We start from the raw sequence: 24276 nt of genomic DNA on the forward strand, positions 1-24276 counted from the left end.
AAGGTTGAAGCACTTGTGAAAGTATTAAAAACTAGCATCCTGTCAGGGACATTTTATTTTTCTGACTGAGTAAGATAATTTCTATGAAGAACGTTTGAAAAAATTTTAATGTCTGCACAACTTGGTAAATAAGTGACTTATGACACTTAACATTCCATTTTTCTTTGCTACTTGTCAACCAAACTTTCCAGCACAGCAATATTTGGAAATAACGCATTAACGTTTTAGTTATGCTATTTCCTTTTAAAGAGTGGTTTTTACTGACCGTTTTTGTGTAAACAAACCAAGGGCAAAGGTTTTTTGATGGGAATGATTATATGGCAGTGAGCAATTATTCCAGTTCTAAAACTTTGTGTCTTATAAATAATCCAGATTGTGGATCTTTTTTTAAAAACAATGTTTCCAATACTACTTACTTTTTCAGATCTTAGTGAGGACTACAGGGAAAAATGGGAGACTTTCACCACAGGTTCATTGGCAGAAACCAATAAGAAGAATACAATAGATCTGGTAAGTGTTGGAAAACAAATGCAAATATTGAAAGATAGATTAAGAGGAAAAAATTTAAAGCAATTTGCATAAACATGAAGCCGTGGAATTATGGAGATGAAAGTAGGTAATCATTTGAAAATACAAAGTTGGAAGCTCAGCTCGGTCAGTGAGACACTTAGGGCTGCAAAAAGTTGGCTACAGCATGAGACAGTGGCCAAGGAAGTGGGTCGAATCAAGTGTGCAGAGTTTGTAATAGAGCTGAAGGCAATGACCTCAGTTGCCTTTATGTTTTGCAGTGTTATTTCAACTAAAATTATGGTTCAGGGATGTTGCAATGGACGTGGCTATGTGTATACTGAAATTATGGTCACAGAGTTCACAAAGTTTATTTAACACCAGCTATATAAACTTGCCCCTTCTTCCAAATGGCGATATGAAGAGTATTCCCATGCTTTGAATTGGGAATGGACTTCTAGGTCCCCACAGTGTTCTGAAAGCATGAAATTATTCTGAAAAGTCAGTTGGCCATTATGCAGTTCTTATAGGGATAATTTTCTCTTAAGCATGCCAACGCATATGATGACGTGCGGTGACGTTGGGCATGCATCCCGACGTCAGCTCGTGTCATTCCGATCTTCTTTTGGTGGGCATGCACCAGAGTTGGCTGTGCGCCCACTGAACTGTCAAAGGCCTGTTAAGGCCATTAATAAACCAATTAAACAAGTTGACAGGGCTGCCCATTCAACCTTAAGGTTGGCAGGCAGGCGAAGAGCCTAAGCAGCCTTCATGTTTTTCATGAAACCTCATCCAAAAGCGGGATGAGATTTCATGAAGGCTTTATTAATTAAATAAAAATTTTCATGAAAATTTATAAACATGTCCCAGCTCATCTGACACTGTCACATGAGAGGACATGTCTGAATAATTTTATTTTCAACTTTAAAACTGAACTTAATCTCCCTGAGGAAGTTCCATGCCTCAGGGAGATTTCTGAGCTCTTTTGCACTGAGTGCTATTAGGCGCCTTAATTGGCCCGCCCATGAAACCGATCGCCAGCGGCTCGCTCCCTACCGGCCCGCCCGACGGCAGAGGATTCTGCCCTGTGTATCTTGTTTTTTGCATAAAAGGCAAACTTAGTCTTCCTCTGTAAAGTGAGATTATAGTCTACAGTTTTGAAATCCGGGGAAACAGTTGAGAAAATTGTGCTCACTGCTAAGCTAACTTTCACAAAATAACCCTTTTTTTTCCTCTGGAAGGAGTGGAGGTGGTTTATGGGAAAGGGTGAAAAATTGCATGCTCTGCTGTATGTATTTTGAGTATTGAACTTGAAAGAGCTTTTGAATTAAATCATAAATTTCTTTTTTAACATTGAAATTGTGTAATTATGCATGAAGATGCCAATAGAAAGAAAATGAGAATGTACTATAATCAGTTAGGTTTGTAGTAAAATCACTTTATCTTGTAAATTATATTCCAGGTTAGCACACACAATATACATTCATCAAGTGATGATGAAGTTGATTTTAAAGAACCGGGATTTGCTCCAGACTCGGGGTTACAGCAAGTAAGTATTTTACTGAGTGACCACACAATTCTTTTTCACTTGAATTAGACAAAGTACCTGGCTTGCATGAATACAAATGTAAATGAAAAATCTTCTAAAATTATTCTCCCCATATATATAAAATATTTAAGCTATGATGCTTTGAGAAATTTTTCATTGCTAAGTGCATTACTTGTTCAAGAATTTTCATTTTTAATTTTGCAGTATATTCTCTGCTCTTATCACTTGAAAGTAAAGTAGACCCAAAACAGATTGAATTTATCAGAGCCATTATTGCTTATTGTGTACCAAGGTCCTACAAATGCACTTTGCCTCATCCTCATTAAAGACTTTATGGCATATAATTCTTATATGGTGGGCGGGGGGGGGGGGTAATTTTTCAAATTAAACTCCCAATTTCAAATAAAACACCTTCAACTGAAATTCCTGGAGATTGAGATGAAAGATTCTGAGCAAGTAAAGTGTACTTTTTGAAACAAAATCATCTTGGGAAAATAAAAACAATAACATCTTGTAAAGCACAAACTGCTGAAAAAGTGGTCAATCCGCTGATTAGTATGCATTGTTACTCTGGAATCATAATGTCATTGATTGAAGTGTTTACACATAGCATTGTTTTACTTTGATTTCAATTACCAAGTAATTGCTGTATCTTTCAAATAAGAAGTACTTAAGAGAACTCAAACTTGGTCAAAAGTTGTTTAGAAAAAAATCTGTGGCTGTAAATGTTGAGAATATCAGATTTTAAATACTCAGTTGTTATAGAACAGTTGGTAAACTGAATATTTTCACATCGGGGAGGGGAAGGATATGTAGAATTAAAACTGGTTTAATGCATGCATGGATGAATAGATGCAATAAAGAAGCATCTTAACTGGGGCATTGTCGCTTGTTTGGCTTGGCGAGGAAGCAGTGACTGCTCTTTTTACTCTTTTCCCCCCCGCCCTGCAATTCAGGCCTTAGATTTGCATTTGGACTTTGTTGCCATCATTGGAACCTAATCTACATATTTGGAGAAGGGTAATGCAACATTCCAACAGATATCCCTCTCATGTTCATAGGAGCAACCTTAAGAAGAAAAAAGAAAGGCTTGCATTAAAATAGTGCTTTTCATGCCCACCAGATGTCTCAGTGCTTTACAGTCATAATACTGGAAATGTGGCAGCCGATTTGCACATTGCAATGTGATAATGACCAGGTAATCTTTTTCAGTGATGCTGACTGAGGGATAAATATTGGCCAAGACACCAGGGTAACTCCCCTGTTCTTTTTCAAAATATTGCCATGGGATCGTTTACATCCACCTGAGCAGGCACATGGGGCCTCTGTTTAATGTCTCATCTGAAAGATAGTACCTCCAACAGTGCAACACTCCATCAATGCTGCACTGGAGTGAGAGTAGAATTTTGTGCTTAAGTCCTGGAGTGGGACTTACAACTGAATCACAAGGTTCCAGGTTCAAGAGTGCTACCAACTGAGCCAAGGCTGATACCTGGTTACAACCCAAGAGAAGGCAGCAGATGTAAGGATGCAAGTTGCTGTAGGCATGTTAAGTGACTACCTACTGCCAGGCAAGCAGGTTTAATATCAGCTTTAATGGATTTCATCCCCCTTTGGCCAGTCTGAAAACTACACAAACATCTAATGAGAAAAATAATCAAATGTTCAGTTTAGGTGTTGGTTTAGAGATAAATATTGGCCAAGACACCTTTGAAAACTACTTGTATCATCTTCAAAATAGTGTTATGGGATCTTTTACGTCCATTTGAGAAGGGCTTCAGTTTAACATCTCATCCAGAAGACAGCACCTCCTACAGTGTAGCACTTCCACTCAAACGTCTGAGCAAGAGAGTGAGCAATATTTGGGCATGGTTATCTTTTGATTACAGAGATTAATAGTAAGCATATGTAATCAGCTAATCCAATTGAGCATCATGGGAATGTGGGCTAATTAGTCAGATTTCTCTATTGGCTACTTGCCCAGAGAAATAAAAGAATGCTGATCTTGGCTGTGGCTTAAAATTATTTAAATTGATTTCTCTATATAAAATCATATCTAAGAATGATATACAACATTTATTCTTTGAGACATTGCTACTGCTGCTGTCACAGTTCTTTCTTCCCTTGAGTGGAATGTAATACATTTCCAGGTGATTCATCTTTACTGCTGTGTCATCTTTGAAGAGGCACAGGTAGTAATTTTGTAAATGCCTAAGATAGGACTTTTGAGATAGCTTCTTACAGTGCTATTCAATGCATCGTTGATGAAGACATTGAGTAGAATGGATAACTTTGTTTCAAGACATGTTTAGAGATTTAACTTCCTGTTGATATTTGGCACACAAACCCTATTTTGGAGTTATTTTGTGAATTGCATGTTCACAGATCATTTAAAGGAAATGTAGACTGTTATTTCTTCTCTTGCCTTAGAGCAGATATGCTGATACGACATCTTTTCAACACAATTTATGACTTTGAATTTTTTATGGGCTTAAGACCAGCAACTAGAATTTGATTGGGAAGTATTCTAGCACAATGGTTCTCAAACTAGGGTCCAGGGGCCTGCAAAATAATATAAACATGCAAACTGGGATTGGGGTGGGCTGCCACATATATATAGCAAAAAGTGGGCTGGCTATCTCACCTTAAAGGAATGTTAAGGGCACAAAAATAAATTCCTGTTGTAGTATAATACAGTATTATAATTCAGATAGAGGAGGTCCAAAACAAAAACAGAATTACCTGGCAATACTCAGCAGGTCTGGCAGCATCGGCGGAGAAGAAAAGAGTTGACGTTTCGAGTCCTCATGACCCTTCAACAGAACTTGAGTTCGAGTCCAAGAAAGAGTTGAAATATAAGCTGGTTTAAGGTGTGTGTGTGGGGGGGCAGAGAGAGAGAGAGGTGGGGTGGGGGTGTGGTTGTAGGGACAAACAAGCAGTGATAGAAGCAGATCATCAAAAGATGTCAACAACAATAATACAAAAGAACACATAGGTGTTAAAGTTGGTGATATTATCTAAACGAATGTGCTAATTAAGAATGGATGGTAGGGCACTCAAGGTATAGCTCTAGTGGGGGTGGGGAGAGCATAAAAGATGTAAATAAATAAATAAATATTTTTTTCATGGAGGAGGTCCATGATTACTAATCAATTTTCAAAGGGGTCTTTCAACTAAAAAGGATTTCTGTTTACTTGCAGCAGTCAACATAAACTAATGGTACCATTAGATAAGGAATGTACTATGTTTTATAATACTAAGTCACTCGTGTACACTGGTATCACCCTCACTGCTAAGTCAGACTTGTTTTTGGTTCAAGTCCTAGACTGGGCTGGAACACAATCGAGGCTTGCAGTCACTGCCACACTGAAGGAGTTTTGCATTGTCAGGAGAACTATCCTCCAAATTAACCATAAACAGCAAAGACTGTTTGCCTGCTTTGGTGAAGCAGGTGGATATTGAAGATCCCACAGCACTAATTGAGTTTTCTACTGATGTTCTTTTAGCATTCCTTCCTCGATCAACACCACCAAAATCAGTAACTGGTCACTAATCTAATTGCTGTTTGTGGAATGTTTCTGAGAGATGTTACGGGATGTTACATATATGCAAGTCTCTCTTTTACAGTGGCAGAAATTATTCCATCTAGAATGTCAGTTGGCCCTTGTAACTGGGAAATAAAGGAAGGGGGCAGGGGCAGAAGCAGCAAAAGATCAGTTTCCTGATTTCTATCCAGTGCTTACCAGAGGAAACTGAAAATGTGGACGTAGGATGAGGGCATGCCTGAACTCCAGTGAGATGCTTACCTATGGTTTGGATTATTTGTTAACACTTGGAGTTAAAGTTCACATAAGAAGGATAGTCACTTGATGCAAGGTACCACCTTCAGGGTTTTTTATACAAATTGTAGATGCGATGTTTTGTATTTCTCAAATTTACAGCTATGGAGACTTGTTTAAAATTTAGCTTTTTGAAATCTGGTAGCTGCTGCTTCTACTAGAAGGTTTGGGTCCCCCTTAAGTGAATTTCCTCATATGATTGAGTATCAAGATTATATCCCTGTCATTGGTCCTGGGTTTGCCAGGCCTTTTCTGATTATCAGATGCAACAAATGACGTCCAATTTTATTGACCAGTTCGGCTTCAACGATGAGGAGTTTGCTGATCAGGAGGACATAGTTAAGTAAGTATGACTTGTTTGAAACTGGTTTAAATCCTTGATTTGGGCAGCTAGCTATAGAACTTTATGCAGTAGCATGCAATTTCTTGAAATTAAAGTACGTAATTAATTTGGGTGAGATTAGTGCTATCCTTCTGCTTTCCTTTTCTATTTTACTGTTTGGACAGCAATCTTCCATTGGATAGACTTTTTTTTAAGCAGTCCCACCTATTCTTAAACTGCTTTGGTGCTTTGGGCTTTTTTTCCTTCTTTGGGAGTAGAACTTAATTCTGTCTTGCATGCATTGCACAGCTGATATATTTTAATCTTAATGCTTGAAACTTTGAATCATGAATCTCTGGTTATACATTTTGTTTACTATGGTAATAGGAATACAGCACAGGGGTTTTCAACCTTTCGGAGCTGGAATGTATATGTTCAAACCAGTGACTAGGCTGCATTGATGATACAGAAACTGAGAACACATCAGTGTGCAAATATTCCCATCTTTACAGAATTGTGATGTATTCTCTTCTTCCTCGCCCCCCCACCCCTACCCCACCTCTTCCATAGACAAAATATGCTCCATATTTTGCTCCATGCTCCACTTTCCCATAAGCTTGAAAGCTGGGAACCTCTAGTGTCTGCCCTGTTTACTCCCCAAAGTTGGAGTACTGTTAAAGGTTCTTTCCTAGTTGATGGAAAAGGTTGCTCCTTGATTGGTAGATTTACATAGGTGGAATGACCTTTTGAAGATCCTCAGGCCTCATGTTTAAGAGGCTGGGACTAAAGTTGAGCTGAAGTTGAAATGACTTTTGTGCACAAATATGAAAGGAACAAGCAGCGCCTTTGCAGGCTGTTAAAGGAATTGTGTGTTGGATACCCTTGTTTGCTAAGTTAAAGAATTCAGATCATCATTACTGATTGATTGAATTTTAAATTCTGACCTCAGTTCATCCAAAAAAAAAATTGCGGAACTGTTCATGAGTTGTGGCCAATGAACCAATGATATCTCTTCTGATTTTCATAGTACCTTTATAGCCCTGTAAAACGTAAGATGTGCCTAATGTTTTTTGACTCAAATGCCTAACTCTGCAACTGCAGTTCAATGCTCCCTCACTAGGTCAAAATAATTTTCATTTTCACAGTTTAAATAGGATGTAGCTCATCCAATATTTCAATGAAATAACCTGATGCATGCACCTCTCTGAGAACTGGATCTTGAGTAGTGACTTTGTCTTCCCTTTCTTCACTTTATAGTAAATCTCAGCTTTACACTGCACCATTGTTCTTTCTGTACCATCAAAATACCTCTCCATCTACCACAGCAGAAAAGTTATAATTACAGTTGAGCAAACACCTGTTTCTACTCCTCCCTGTGGTCACTGCATTTTCAGAGAGGAGGTATAATTGAGGCATTTTTGGCTTTAAGAGTTCATTGTGAAAATTGAATCTGTAAGTTTCTGGTACCATATTTCAACATTTTGTCACATCCTACTGAGGCCATCTTGAAACAGATCCTAAGATAACCTATTAATCCTATGATTTAAGGCTCATTCCTGGCATTAACATATTGCACTGCTACTGGTTCTTTCAACTGCTTGACTCCCACAATAACACTTGGTTGCTTTTTATTTGAAGCATGTGCGGTGAAGGCATACTTTAATGTTCCATTTACATCTCCCTACAATCGAACTGGCTACTGATGCTTAGAGTCCATGCCCACTTAAAAATGAATATTGAAGAGTTCCCTCTGCGTGTTGTACTGTACCCTAATGAATACTACGTTAAGATAGACTGAAAAATTGGATGGAAATTTAAACTGATTTAGAGTGAAACCATGATTTTTTAGTCAACACGAAATCCTGTCTCATTTTTATACTCGTGTGCAGCTGTGACCGATTTCCTGCATAATGCACAGCTTCTTTCTTCACCCAAATTAGAAGCTATAATTTATCGTATAACTACTGCCACTGTCATTTTACATTAGGTGTGCATTTATTGACTGTCCATCACTTGTGCTAAATGTAGCTGTACATTTTTCTTTCTCTTGCCCTATGGGGCGATAGTGCATCCTGTGTTTGGAGTCCTCCTGTGTGGTATGCTACTGAGTCGAGGTGTTAAATCATCATCCCATTTGATAACAAATTGTTAGCACTAAGCATGTGGTGCCACTCTTTAACCTTGCTCGACTTATTTTCCTGCACTGTAAGCGGTTTCCTGATCAGGAAGGCTAATGTTTTCCAGATTTCTCCCACTGCTACTTTTGAACCTGTCACAACAGGTATGCAAAAACATTCATGGGAGATAAATTTCCCCCTTGTAATAACATATTTCCCTGTGAAATATTTTTAAGATGGAAAGCTCAGAACATGATAAGCTGCAAGAACATGTCTAACATTTTGGGGAGATGAGGATATTTACCATCCAAACATTTACATTCAAAAATTATTGAACTTGGTCAGTGCATATAGTGTAGGTACCTGCCTTTTATACAAATCTGATTTTTGTTTCAATGAAAATGTACAATTAAAATGATGCTGCTCAAGGTTTAGTAATGCAGGAGTTTGTTCTCCATGGTTTATCTTGGCACAGAAAATTCTCTGATTCTGTCCTTTCTGATCTTCCACATGACTACGAAGGCCACGTGTGGAATACTTGAAATTATGGGCCACCAACCATGGTGCCTGATGGTGCTGATGGAAATTCCCTTTGCTTAATTTGCAAGGAGAACTTTCACTAGTAAAAGGAGGAAATTCTAATGTTTTTGATAGTTTCAAGTTAAGGTTCCGTTAAAGTTAGCTGACTACACTCTTAGAACATCTGCTTGATATATGACCTCTAAAACCCTGGCTGAATAGAAGATCAAGCATCAGTTTCAGCAAACAAATTTTTACTGTGGTCTTTGGTTAAAGTGCTAAGTTAAATAATAGCACCAGGATTGACTCGGGATGATTCATTGGCGAGCATTTGCCACTTCCCCTCTTCCTCGCTGAAACCTTACTTCACGTAAACAATTTTCTTGTTAAATTTGTAGTTAGCATCACTCCACACCTGTTTTAACCCAATTAAGAGAAACCATTGGGTTTGGACTTGCCTTTGGAGTAGTCTTGGTCAGTGCCCAGCTTATTGCCTTTGATGCTGGCACTCTTTGCTGCATAGACTAATTATTGCTTTTTTCAACCAACTTGGAAGTCTCGAACCTTGCTGTATTTTAAATGAAACACGTAAAGAATGGGAAGGCAAGGGTGATGATATACTGCATTTTTGCATTATATGTACCAGTTTCTCAAAGGATGTCATATTCATGTGATATCCTCTTTGGATGATGTATCCTTTTACTTACTGTTCCTGAAGTTCCTTTTGGGCTCTTCCTTCGATATATTGACATTACTTAGCTCCCGGATCTTTTCTATTTTAATGTCCATCTGCCCAATGGTCTGCCATAGATTCTGTTCAGAAGAACCCAAAAAGTTTTTCCTCAGTGGTGGGCAAGATTTAGAGCCCTTTTTTACTTCTGTTGCAGATTTCTCAGTGGTAGTCCAAGTGCAGACAGAGTATATGTTCCCTTTAAAGGAAAGAACATTATACTGTAGAGGAAATTGAACAATTGAAGCAGGAAGGTACACTTTCACTGGATATACATATATTCAATGACTATGGGAATCTAAGCCCTTGTCAAAAGATGTTTCCTCTGCTGCATAATATATAAATTGGTGAACTATTTCAACAATGTACTGTTGATTCTTGTTATGGTTCGGGCCTTTAAAGTATAATTTTCTCTTCCCACAGTCGTACAGTGCTTCCTGTGAATGGAAGGGTACATCTTGCGTCTTCTGCCCGTGCAGAGGTTTAACGCAGCCCGGGTCTAACAATTAGCTCAATTGAGGTAAATTCCATATTGCACTTTACGTGGACTTGTTCTACGGTTTTTTTTTCTATCTCCTCAGAAAATGGAATATTGCCACACAAATGCAAATGCTTGCAAACTAAAATATTTGCACATTCAAATATGAGCTATCTTAATTAATAGTATAAAGTATAATTTTTTTTAAACCTGGATTCAGAAATTTTTTTAAATATATCAGAAGTTACTGTATCTTGCTACAAGTTTGCACCTAAAAAGCTTGGGGAATTGTCCTTTTGGTAGTTTAAACCTGTGCTCAACATTTCGTATGCAACATATTGTTAATTTTTTGTTCAGTTTGAATTCAGCAATTCAGAATTCAGCTTGAGCTGTTTTTTGTCCAATTTCAGTTTGAATCAAGCTTATTCAAATTGACAAGCTATGAATTATTAGGAGTAGGTTACATCTCAAGTCGCAAACACTAACAGATCTTGTATTCTGATTAGGTTTTATCATCAGTGCGTCGACAATACTAAAAGTAACCTATTCCAAACCTCTAACCTCACAAAATCAGTTGAAGCAAATCAGAATTTAAGCACAACTTGGACAGATGTGCCTGCTTTTCAGGGACAGAAATGGTCAAGGATGTCTTGTTTTTGATCTCTCAGTCCCATCAAAACACCTTGCTTTAAAACTTGGTTGGAAAGCACTGATCTCACCCTTGCAGCAAAAAGCCTCGATTTTATAAATCTAATTTTCTTTAATCCTTTGAAAATGGGCTTTCAGTTGAACTTTTGTCAATATCAATTCTAATTAACAAGAAAATTAGTTGATGGAAAAAATATGTAAATTAATTCCAGGATAAGGTTAATAATGATGCATCAAAATGCATGCCTATTAAAAAGGAAGCATGAGAATACTATTGAAGAATTATACACATGCCTTCTGGAATCGAAAGACATGGTACATTATTATGGATGTAGCAACACCAAAAATTGACATCTGTAGGCGTTAATCTCACTAGTCACTGCTAGTGTACATAATGTACATAATATTTCTTTGGTTTCTCATGTCAGATCCGTCATTTGCATTGTGCTCATCCTGTTATCATCAACCTTTTTGTCATTGGTTAAGTGTTTATCTCTTTCTTTTCTAATGGACTATTTCTACTTTCATTATTCAGTAGTAATATGTGCCCAAAAATTTCCACAGTTTGACTTTTTTCCACTGGACAAGATCTACACAATCATATTCCAAAGAAAACCATTCCAAGATACAGTCACAATGACAGTTTCACTCCCACCCCACTTTATTCCCAAAATTCTAAATACTAATATATAAATTTACCTCCAATTGTTTCACAAACTGCCAGAGCAACCAAGTGAACCTCTTAGCTTCATGGCCTGCTACTGTATGATCACCATCTGACCAGCTGACAGTCCAGTTTCCAAGGTCTTGAAGTAAAACAAAAAAATGTGCTAGGCCTTTTCAATGTTTTAAGTTACAGTTCCCAGGAATCTCGTGTAAGCTTGTATAATATTGCCAATGAATAAGATGCTAATGAATCAGTCAAGACATGAGAGAAGAGAGAGATCTGGACCTAAATGTAATTTGCATGCAGTGACAAATTCACTTGCTCATATCTATGTTGGTGTGATAGTCTGGAGCTTAGTTTAGTCTCTCATTCATTAACTGATGGTCAGTTGAGTTCAAGCTGTTAATGACATTTCAGCAAGTGTTCAGTCCTCTATGTAAATAAACTACAGCAGCAGCACAAGTAAATAACCTGAAGAGAAAACTGCTGACATAGGAAGATAGAGTGAGAGCTATTAAATATTGCAGAAGATGAAAAGAGAAATGCTTTTGACAAAAAAAAATGAAGTACTACAAATATTTAAGTGATCTAAAAGTAGAAACTGAAGGAAGAATTTGTTTAATAGATTTTCCAATATTGCCATTCACTGTTAGAGGGATGTATGAACCTGAAAACTTTTGGGACTGGCCCAAAAGCTTGGCAGTCACTAAAAATCTACATTGATCCTGATTTGCAGAAATAAGTTTCTGATGAACAAGCTTTCTTTCAACAATGCTACTTGATTACAGGGAGGAAAGAGGGAGACTTTTTCTTTGGGTAAGGAATAAGGAGAGAAACTCATTATGGAACAATGGAGGGAAATAGATTGCCTTTAAAGAAAGGGATTCTTGAGTGTGATCGAGGAAGGACAGTCAGAGAGAAATAGACCCTGGTAGGGAAGAGATCTTATCCAGAGGAGGAAAGGGAAAGGAGAATTATGAAGGTCAGGAAAAGCAAGAATGAGATGTGGTTGATGGGTGGAACTACAGGGAGAGAGAGAGAAAGCTTGTGGGGGGTGTGGGGAGAAGAAAGACTAACCCTGTTGTACGGGTGGAAGAGCATCCCTGGCTACACTCAGAACAGAATGGACATTTGCTCTTGAGGCTTTAGACAGTTCATAATGAAAATCCTCTGATTTACTGTTGAGAAGTGCCACAGAAGTTGAACTAATACAGGTTAATAACCAAATTTCCTAAGAACAAGGGTTATTAGTTACAACACCAGGAGTTAAACACATAATTTGCACTTATCGTTTTTGAGCCTATTGCATTACTTAAAGCAATATTGTACCCCCAGTGTGTCAGCCATTTCGGTTTATTGCCAAACTAAAGTCCGATGCAACATGAAATTTGTGAATGCAGAGCTAAATCTAGATGTGTTTTATCACAATGACCTTGATGTGGTGATGCACTGTGCATGTAGGATCCTGTTCTATAGGCACATCCAATTACATGTAAGCCCTCCTTAGGTCTAAAAGACCCCTTTTCAGAGCAGCTGTTATTTGGGTCATAGATTGCATTCATGATTTAATTGTCAGCCAAAGCCTTCCATGAAATGACATCTCCACAGTAGAAGTGTACTTTTTGAGACAAAGCATTTCTTTTAGAACCAGAAAGGTCATTCTCATTCTAGGTCTAAATAATCTAGAACAAGAAAAGGACTGTTGATCTTGTGTTCCTAAGGAAAACTGTAATTCCTTAGTTTCTTTGACTTATTTGGAACTAACTACTCCGCAAAGTCTTAAATTCTCAGCTCTTTTAGAGCCATATCCCTTGACAGTTATGTCTGTTGCCTTTGAATGATAGCCCAGTTTCTTTCTTGATTTTCCGTGGGCGGTGATACTTTTGGAGGGACAGACTTTTAACTGTAGTTCTTTGATCTTCAGTGGTGGATATCTTTCATACCAAAAATATTCACTCAACACATGTGAACAAAGTGTTTTTAGTAGTTTCAAGGCAACACGTGTAAAATTATTTATTGTGATATTCTTGCTTTAGTTTCATTTGTTTGTAATCATAGTTTGAGCTTCATGGGACTTCTTCCCCAATGACAACCTTCCACCTGCATTTAATAACAAGCACTACAAAACATTGCTTAGTTTCTTCTGAGCTTCAAACTCTAGTGTTAAAGCCACCATATTTCCTGTCACTTGGATTGAACCATTCTTTTGAGTAAAAATGAAATTAGATTTATTTAAAAAGCTAATTTTCTTGCTAGAATTGAAACATTGTATAACCCTAGATTGTTTCAATTAATGATACATCCCATGATTCAGTAACACATTGTGCCAAATGAGCTATAGAATATCTTGCATGCTGGCAAATTGGAAATCAAAGTCAGCAAGAAGTCGTTTAATTCTTGTTTCATGCATATTATGACTCAGTATCTCATCACTGTAGACCAACATTTATTTGTTTGTGTGGAGCAATTCTCATACTATTTTGAGCACTTTTCTGGATGCACCTTCCAAAGAAAAATCCTTTTTTGGTCAACCCTTGCATTGGGCCTAATTTTCAAAAGACCTGTAGTACATTTTCAGCATCATTTATATGTGGAAAATAAGTGATCATTTTATATTTCCTTGGGTTGACCTCTTTGTCCTTTTATATAAAGGATAAGCTGTATTCAAATTCATCTTGCCTTCCTTCATCATCATTTCTGACTGGGAGTTAATTTGTTATCTTTAGCTTGATATCTTTAGCTTGATGGCTGCATTGACTTTCTCCCCGTCTCCATCCTATTCTTGGATCTGTCCTCGACTGTGAAGTCTCTTGGTATGTTTTAACCAAATTAGAGGCACTATATGAATGGAGATATTCTATAAGAGTAAATTCCACTTTAGGCTGCCTCTGTTAGGAACTTGGGTTTGGTCTTCTGGTAAGCCTTTCATGCTTTGAGAACAAAAAGAGAAGACATCTGTGGAGCATAACTTGAAGAATTTTGTCTATGCCCTAACTTGTGGACAGTAGGCATATCCTATCATATGTGGTAGATAAACTACATTCAAAGAATGAGGTTGATCATACAGAAGGTAGGTAATTTATTTAGACATAGTATTTCCTTTTCCATCACCAGCTCAAATATTTGTTATTAAAGAACACTTGCTTAAGCCTTTTAATTTGATGTTGAAGCTTGAACTGTGCCAAAAAATATGTTTCTTAGATTTTTTCCTGTGCATAATGCAAAATCTGAGCCTTAATAAAGAATGACGTTGTGATATTTGTATTAAGGGACATAAATCAATTAAGGATTTTCTTTTTCCCTTATTAACTTAAACTTGGGTAACTTCTCAAATAGCATTTTAAAAGTGATCTGTGCTTAAACAGATCTGTATATGATAACCATATCTTTATAAAACTACTTGGTTCACAGTGCTTAAAGTAATTTTATAACTTGCAGTATTGTAACCCTAGAAAACATTTTGAATCATTTGCAGTGTTCCCTTCGAAAGAATTGCTGATATCAACTTCTCATTGAATACAAATGAGAGCGTAAGTATTTTTTTCATTATATTTGGGAGGGTGTTGTGGACAACCATCTGAAAACCAATTAGGCAATAAGAAATTGCAGAAATTGACACCAATTTCTTAACATCTTCTGATATCCAGTGAACAGCTGAGCCATACAAACCAGGAATGTCCCAAATTTGATTTACCTGTCTCTGCTGAAGCAGATGATTTCATCAGCTTGACTGTAGAAATGCTGTAATTGACATTATCTTGGCGGGACTGGGATGGTACAGCTGCATCAAATAGAGTACAGAATTGTGCTGAAATATTTCAACTGTGGCTTTATTATAAAATCGCAGAATTGTTGCAGCACAGGAGGAGGCAAGTGCCTCTCCCTGGCCTTCTACCTGTAGCCCTGCACATTCATCCTTAGCAGATAGTAATCCAATACCCTCTTAAATGAAGAGAGAAAAACAAAAAACTGCGGATGCTGGAAATCCAAAACAAAAACAGAATTACCTGGAAAAACTCAGCAGGTCTGGCAGCATCGGCAGAGAAGAAAAGAGTTGACGTTTCGAGTCCTCATGACCCTTCAACAGAGCTAGGTGAATCCAAGGAGAGGGGTGAAATATAAGCTGGTTTAAGGTGGGGGTGGGGGGGTGTGGTTGTAGGGACAAGCAAACAGTGATAGGAGCAGATAATCAAAATATGTCACAGACAAAAGAACACAGAGGTGTTGAAGTTGGTGATATTATCTAAACGAATGTGCTAATTAAGAATGGATGGTAGGGCACTCAAGGTATAGCTCTAGGGGTGGGGGGCATAAAAGATTTAAAAATAATGGAAATAAGTGGGAAAAGAAAAAAATCTATATAAATTTTTGGAAAAAACAAAAGGAAGGGGGAAGAAACAGAAAGGGGATGGGGATGGAGGAGGGAGTTCAAGATCTAAAGTTGTTGTATTCAATATTCAGTTCGGAAGGCTGTAAAGTGCCTAGTCGGAAGAGGAGGTGCTGTTCCTCCAGTTTGCGTTGGGCTTCACTGGAACAATGCAGCAAGCCAAGGACAGACGTGGGCAAGAGAGCAGGGTGGAGTGTTAAAATGGCAAGCAACAGGGAGGTTTGGGTCATTCTTGCAGACAGACCGCAGGTGATCTGCAAAGTGGTCGCCCAGTTTACGTTTGGTCTCTCCAATGTAGAGGAGACCGCATTGGGAGCAACGAATGCAGTAGACTAAGTTGGGGGAAATGCGAGTGAAATGCTGCTTCACTTGAAGGGAGTATTTTGGGCCCTTGGACGGTGAGGAGAGAGGAAGTGAAGGGGCAGGTGTTACATCTTTTGCGTGGGCATGGGGAGGTGCCACAGGTGGGTGTTGAGAAGTAGGGGATGATGGAGGAGTGACAGGGCCCTCAACCGTGTCCGGCCCATCTCCCGCGCATCCACCCTCATGCCTTCTCCTCCCTCCCAGAAACATGATAGGGACCCCTTGTCCTCACTTATCACCCCACCAGCCTCCACATTCAAAGGATCATCCTCCGCCATTTCCGCCAACTCCAGCATGATGCCACCACCAAATACATCTTCCCTTCACCCCCGCTGGCGGCATTCCATAGGGATCGTTCCCTCCGGGACACCCTAGTCCACTCCTCCATCACCCCCTACTCCTCAACCCCCACCTTTGGCACCTCCCCATGCCCACGCAAAAGATGTAACACCTGCCCCTTCACTTCCTCTCTCCTCACCGTCCAAGGGCCCAAACACTCCTTTCAAGTGAAGCAGCATTTCACTTGAATTTCCCCCAACTTAGTCTACTGCATTCGTTGCTCCCAATGCGGTCTCCTCTACATTGGAGAGACCAAACGTAAACTGGGCAACCGCTTTGCAGAGCACCTGCGGTCTGTCCACAAGAATGACCCAAGCCTCCCTGTCGCTTGCCATTTTAACACTCCACCCTGCTCTCTTGCCCACATGTCTGTCCTCGGCTTGCTGCATTGTTCCAGTGAAGCCCAACGCAAACTGGAGGAACAGCACTTCATCTTCCGACTAGGCAGTTTACAGCCTTCCGGACTGAATATTGAATTCAACAACTTTAGATCTTGAACTCCCTCCTCCATCCCCACCCCCTTTCTGTTTCTTTCCCCTTCCTTTTGTTTTTTCCAATAATTTATATAGATTTTTCTTTTCCCACCTATTTCCATTATTTTTAAATCTTCTATGCCCCCCCACCCCCACTGGAGCTATACACGGTTGAGTGCCCTACCATCCATTCTTAATTAGCACATTCGTTTAGATAATATCACCAACTTCAACACCTCTGTGTTCTTTTGTCTGTGACATCTTTTGATTATCTGCTCCTATCACTGCTTGTCCCTACAACCACGCGCCCCCGGCCCCCCACCTTAAACCAGCTTATATTTCACCCCTCTCCTTGGATTCACCTAGTTACCTAGTTCTGTTGAAGGGTCATGAGGACTCAAAACGTCAACTCTTTTCTTCTCTGCCGATGCTGCCAGACCTGCTGAGTTTTTCCAGGTAATTCTGTTTTTGTTCCCTCTTAAATGCCTTGATTGCACCTGTCTTTATCACATTCTCCAGCAGTGCATTCCAGATCCCAACCCCTTGCTGTATGAAATAGTTTTTCCTCATGTTGTCATTGCTCCTTTTGTCAATTACCTTAAATCTGTGCCCTCTTGTTCTTGAGCGTTCTACCAATGGAAATCTGCTAACATTTGATTCAAATTTACTTGGTCCAGGTCCATTCTTACCCCAACTGAAAGTTGGCTTTCCCCCATCAAATTATTCTTACTCTGAATTGTTCCTTGTCATTTTCTATAGCCAACCTAAACCTTACAATGCAATGTTCTCTGCCTGTTCGATATTCCCCTACTGACACTTGATCTACTTGGCCCACTACATTCCTAAGAAACAGCTCTATCTGTGCCTCCTTTCTCATTGGGCTGGAAACTTACTGCTGTAGAAAATTCTCCTGACCACGCTCTAGGAACTCTTGCCCCTCTCTGCCCTTGCACTACTACTATCCCTGTCTATATTCAGGTAATTAGTGCCCAATTATGACTTCTCTATAATTTCCTTGCAAATTTATTCCTCTTCATCTTTACCACTAGTTGGTGACCTGTAGACTATACCAAGCAATGTAATTGCACCTTTTTTTTTGTTCCTTGGCTCTAGCCAAACAGATTCTGTCCCTGATCCCTCTGGAACATACTCTCTCTACAGCACTGCAATGTTCGCCTTAATCAATACTGCCATCTTTCCCCTTTTTCTTCCTTTCCTATCTTTAAACGCCTTGTATCCAGGGATATTTAATAACCACTCCTGCCCTGCTTTGAGCCAGGTCTCTGTTATAGACACAACATAATATTTCCATATGGCAACCTGTGTCTGTAAGTCCTCAAACTTATTTACCACACTCCGTGCAATCACAAACATGCATAGTATCTCTAATTAAGAATTTATTACTTTACCCCTTGAACCCACTGAAACCTCACTTTTTCCTATTCTAGTGCTATCTGTCTCTTCCAGTATTCTGTGCACCTTGGTATTCCTCTCTGATATTATGTCATGGTTCCCACACCCCTGCCAAGTTAGTTTAAACCCTCCCCAATAGCATTAGCAAATTGCCTCATGAAGAAGTCAGTCCTACCTCTGTTTAGACTCAACAGATCTGGCAGGTCCTATCTCCCCCAGAGCTGGTCCTGGTGTTTCAGGATTCTAAAGCCCTCCCTCCTGCACCATCTTTCCAGCCACACATTTAACTGCTTTATTTTCCTATTTCTATACTGCTTTATTTTCCTATTTCTATACTTGTGCGTTGAACTGGGTTTAATCTAGCAATCACTACTTTTGTTGTCCTGCTTGCTAATCTCTTACCTAATCTTTTTGGTCCTGCTTGCTAATTTTCCAGCAAATTCCCTGAATTCTGACTGCAGGACTACATCCCTCTCTGGCTATGTAGTTGAGTCAACTGGTCAACATTGGTACCATTTATTAACCGTACCACAAATGGACCCCATGAAGTCTCATGGCAGCAGGTCAAACATGAGCAAGGAAACCTCTTGTTGACTATCATGTACTGTGCCCCCTCAGCTGATGAATCAGTACTCCTCCATGTTGAACACCACTTTGAGGAAGCACTGAGAGTGGCACAGAATGTACTCTGGGTGCAGGACTTCAATGTCCATCACCAAGAGTAGTTCGATAACACCAATACAGACTGAGCTGGCTGAGTCCTAAAGGACATAGCTGCTAGACTGAGTCTGCGGCAGGTTGAGGGAACCAACAAGAGGGGAAAACATACTTGACCTCATCCTCACCAACCTGCCTCCTGCAAATGCATCTGTCCATGGCAGCATCAGTAGGGGTGACCACTACACAGACTTGGTGGAGACAAAGTCCCATCTTCACATTGAGGATACCCTCCATTGTGTTGTATGGCATTATCACCCTGCTAAATGGGATAGATTTTGAACAGATCTAGCAACTCAAAACTAGGCATCCATCAGGCACTGTGCACCATCCGCAGCAGCAGGGTTGTACCCGATCACAATCTATAACCTCATAGATCCGCACATCCCCCACCCTGCCATTACCACCGAGCCAGGGGATCAATCCTGGATCAGTGAAGAGTGCAGGAGGGCATACCAGGAACAGCACCAGGCGTACCTAAAAATGATGTCAACCTGGTGAAGCTACAACACAGGACTACTTGTGTGCCAAACAGCATAAGCAGCAAGCGATAGCCAGAACCAAGCAATTCCACAACTAACAGATCAGATCTAAGCTCTGACGTCCTGCCACATCCGGTTGTGAATGGTGGTGGACAATTAAACAATTCACTGAAGAGGAAGAGGCTCCACAAATATCCCCATCCTTGATGATGGGGAGCCCAGCAAATCAGTGCAAAAGATAAGGCAGAAGCATTTGCAACAATCTTCAGCCAGAAGTGCCAAGTAGATGAGCCATCTCAGCCACCTCCTGAGGTCCCAGCATCACAGATACCACTTTTCAGCCAATGTGATTCGCTCCACGTGCTATGAAGAAATGGCTGAAGGCACAGGATAATGCAAAGGCTATGGGCCCTGACAATATTTCAGCAATTGTACTGAATACATACTTGCTGCACCCATAGCCAAGCTGTTTCAGTACAGCTACAACACTGACATCTACCTGGCAATGTGCAAAATTGTCCATGTACATTCCGTACAAAAAAAAAGGGACTAATCCAGCCCGGCCAGTTACTGCCCCATCAGTCTACATTTGATCAGTAAAGTGATGGAAGGGAGAGACTAGAACTAGGGGACACAATTTAAAAATAAGAGGTCTCCCTCCCATTTAAGACAGAGATGCAAAGAAATTATTTTTGAGGGTCATGAGTCTGTGGAACTCGCTTCTCCAGAGAGTGGTCGAAGCAGTGGTAGATAAATTCTTGACTAATAAGGGAGTCAAAGATTATCAAGGGTAGGCAAGACTGTGGACTTGAGGCCACAATCCCATCAGCTGTTGAATAACGGAGCAAGCTTGAGGAGCTGAATGGCCTGCTCCTTGTAATTTGTGTTTTCGTGTGTTCTGAGTGAAAGGTTAATGCTTGCAAATTCTATTAATGTTAGATACAATGTGTGATAACAATTGGCTTAAATAAGTATGAGAGAAATTATTTAATAAATCATTACCTTTATTTTACATCACTCAAACTGTTTCACTGGCTATCATAGGAAAGTTGAACCATTACACTCCAAATTCTATTTGCCACCAAGAAAAACTTTTTGAGGACACAAAGCAGGAACATATTTTTGGCATGTGTGGGGCTTCAGGACAAAAGTACCTCCCCTTTTTACAATGTTATAAACGTAGTGCATGATTACTGTATAAGTGTTACTTGTGCCACATTTCAGTGATGTGCTTAAAGCCGAATTCTACTAGAACCCTTAACTGTAATAGAACATTTATCCTATTGGGCTGGGTTCACAATTCACAAGAGAATGTCTTCAAATATTGTTCAGTGGACCCTAGAGAACTCCACAGCAATTAGATTTCTATATTTTTATTCTGTATTTATTAACTTACCTGCCCATTGTTTCAATCAGTATATACTGATGTTTTCTAAAATTGAAGAACAATTCTCTTTCGGAAGTGGGGGTTCCTACAGGTGTGGTAACATTTGCAGGTGTCTACCACACAGTGTGGAGGCTATTACAGTATGAGTGAAAGATTTGTGTTCTGATCATGGTGCTTTCAGAGTTTCCTACCCTATCCTACCCCAGTTAACAGCCCAGTTAAGTCAGCAATTTTTTTTTTCATTTTCACTTCCTTTGTCAATAATTCAGTTTGAGTTTTTCTTGGGAGCTGAGATGGAAGGATATTAATCCTGAGAAACAGAGGTTGTTTTATAACTATTTGGAGCCATATTAAACTTTATTGAATTTTAACTTGTTGGGAATTTCTGACATTTTACCATCTGGGTCCAGGCTAATGTAGCTCTATTTGAGGCATGCTGCAAGGAGAGGATTCAACAATTTGATGACAGTGGTTCTGATGAAGAAGATATTTGGGATGAAAAAGATATAACTTTTGCAGAAGATGCACAAAATCGACACAGGTAATTTGGCTTGGAGAGAGACCCTCTCGCTCTCCCCCATCCACTGGCCCCCTGTTTCCATCCCCTCTTCCACCACGCCCCCGCCCCCACCCCATCACCACTCCCTACTCTCCCGCCCGCCCCCTCTCACTGCCCTGCTGCCAACCCCCACCCCTCTTCCCCCGCTGCTGCCCCCGTCTCTTTCCCCTCCACAATTTAGTTCCCCCAAAAAGCAATTTTAGCAGTAAGATTATGATTGACAAACAAATTTTATTCTCTATTTTGTGCAGAAGTTCAGGGAGCACAGACAGTGAAGAAAGCACTGATTCTGAAGATGAAGATGTGGATAAACGGAATAATTCATTTGTGCCAAATGCCAGTCCAGATGATAGAATGGAAGTGGATACAAATGATGGCAAGTAGTGATTGCATGCAAATTAATGAATTTTAGTTGATCTATAAAATGATGTGGGTATGACCATTGTGAAGCTTAATTATTTCAGGAAACCTTTTGTGAACAAAAAAATTGCTCGTAGAATCCTTAAACCAAGTTCTCACTTTGTGCCATGGAGTTGCTTTAATATAAAGTCTTACCCCTGCATTTAAACTGTGAAAGGACCTTGCTGTAGAATAAATTGATTTTCTTTCTCTACCGTTTTAACAAGGATTCATTGGTTAAGGGAAGTGTGCCCTTTTTGCCAAATATCAGTAACAACTGTTCCCCTGGTGAACTAGTTATATACACTAGGTAAGTGCTTTCAGTTAGTCTCAACAATGAAATAATTTTTCATTTTCTTTATGTTGGATCGCTAATGTTTGTATCTAATATTCTAAATTTATGTGCTGTGGGATAGATCCTGTTATGCCCTAAGCTTATTTCTGTTGACATGCGAACTAGGAGCAGGAGTAGGCCACTCAGCCCTACGAGCCTGTTCCGCATTCAGTAAGATCATGGCTGATCTGACTATAACTTCCTGCCTATCCCTGGTAGCCTTTCATCCCATTGTTTATCAAGAAACTATCTACCTCTGCCTTGAAAAGATTCAAAGACTCTGTTTCCACCACCTTTTTGAGGAAGGGAGTTCCAAAGAGACTACCATCTGAGAGAGAAAATTTATTCTCATCTGTCTTAAATGGGCAACCCCTCATTTTTAAACAGTCTCATTCTGTCATCCAGCGGCCATATCTCTATAATGGTTATCAGATCATAGTTATTTGTTTCTATTTGCGCTATCAGTTCATCTGTTTTGTGTTGAGTGCTATGTGCATTCAGATACAGAGCCTTTTATTTTTGTAACCTCCAGCTCTGACTACTGTTTTACTCTTAGATTTGTACTCTGTACCCCTTGTCACGTTCTGTTTATAATTTCCCATATTATTACCTTTCTTGGCTTGTCTCTACTCTTTTGATTTACCACATCTTCCCAGATTTGATCCTTAGCCCCAACTATTGAGTTTTAAAACCTTTTCCACTTCCCTAATTATGCGGCTCGCTAGAACATCAATCCCAGTACGGTTCAGGTTTTGACTGTCCCAATGGCACAGTTACACTTTCCCTAATATTGGTGCCAGTGCCCCATGAGCTGGGACCCACTTCTCCCACACCAGTCTTTGAGCCACACATTCATTTCTCTAATCTTGTTTGCCCTATGCCAATTTGCTTGTGGCTCAGGTAACCATCCAGAGATTATTACCTTTTGAGGTTCTGCTTTTTAATTTGGTACCTAGCTCCTCATACTCTCTCTATGCAGAACTTCTTTCCTAGTTCCGCCTATGTCATTGGTATTTACATGGACCGTGGCAACGAGATCCTTCCCCTCCCACTGTAAGTTCCTCTCCAGCCCTGAGCAGATTTCCAAACCCTGGCATCAGGCAGACAACTCAGCCTTCCCATTCTTTGCTGCAGAAGACAATGTCAATCCCCCTCAGTAAACTGTCCCCCTACTACCTCTTTTTGCTCCCCCTGCTTGAATGGCTTCCTGTACCAAGGCATCATGGTCAGTTTGATCATCCAAGCAAGCTGAAAGAATCTCAAACCTTTTGGACAATTGTAAAGACTGAGGCTCCTGCCCTCTGGGTCTCCTTACCTGCCCCACTCACTCAGTCACACCCTCCTGTCCTTGAGCACTGACCAAATCAGAAAACCCTCTCTTAAGTGGCATGACTGCCTCCTGGTACAAAGCATCCAGGTAACTTTCCCCCTACCTAATTAATTTCTAGCTATAGAAAAGAACATAGTGAAGACATAATAGACATGGACTGGAGTCAGATCAAGGTCACAGAAGTGTTGGAATAAACTTGATTGCCATTGAACTATTAAAATGCAACTTTAGTAACTCTGGATAAAATAACTTGGATGTTATACCCTCTGATTATAAACATTCTAGGTCTTGTGCGTTAGCAGATCTCAGCCAGGATGATGATGCGGGTTGGCACTTAGGCAAAGTAGTGGGGAGACTTTGATGCCCCTCCTCTCTGCCAGAGAAAGAATTAAGTGAATTGAATATTTGTGTTAACATAGCATTGATGGAGACTTCTGACACAGTTATCTATCCCTTTTATCAGACAATGGTATTTGGGGGTTAGTTTGAAGGGCATTAGAGAAAATGAATTACAAAATTGGAAGCTAATGAATTAACAGTGTTATGGCACAGCAGATGATGTGTGCCAGGCATACCAAATCCACAAGGGAAACTTGATCACGCTATCAGAACAGTTTTGCAATTTGTACTTATTACGAGAACATGAGTCTACCAAGACCTTTAGAGAAAATAAAAATTAAATTAAAATACTTATTAATAAAAATAAAAGATTTCAAG

General features: G+C 39.7%; 1 protein-coding gene across 4 annotated transcripts in view; it reads left to right on the forward strand.

Annotated features, from left to right (window-relative positions):
- Positions 1 to 24276, forward strand: part of ppp6r3 (protein phosphatase 6, regulatory subunit 3) — a 115964-nt gene that overhangs the window by 68135 nt on the left and 23553 nt on the right. For 2 of the 4 annotated variants that reach the window (XM_041196850.1, XM_041196851.1), the window contains 6 exons: positions 425 to 510; positions 1970 to 2056; positions 6141 to 6238; positions 14852 to 14906; positions 21348 to 21478; positions 21748 to 21872. In XM_041196850.1, coding sequence (XP_041052784.1) covers positions 425 to 510; positions 1970 to 2056; positions 6141 to 6238; positions 14852 to 14906; positions 21348 to 21478; positions 21748 to 21872 — 582 coding nt within the window. The remainder of the gene's footprint in view (positions 1 to 424; positions 511 to 1969; positions 2057 to 6140; positions 6239 to 14851; positions 14907 to 21347; positions 21479 to 21747; positions 21873 to 24276) is intronic. The other 2 variants (XM_041196852.1, XM_041196854.1) reach the window with 2 other exon arrangements.

This window comes from Carcharodon carcharias, chromosome 10 (genome assembly GCF_017639515.1).
Source record: "Carcharodon carcharias isolate sCarCar2 chromosome 10, sCarCar2.pri, whole genome shotgun sequence".
NCBI classification, from domain to species: domain Eukaryota; kingdom Metazoa; phylum Chordata; class Chondrichthyes; order Lamniformes; family Lamnidae; genus Carcharodon; species Carcharodon carcharias.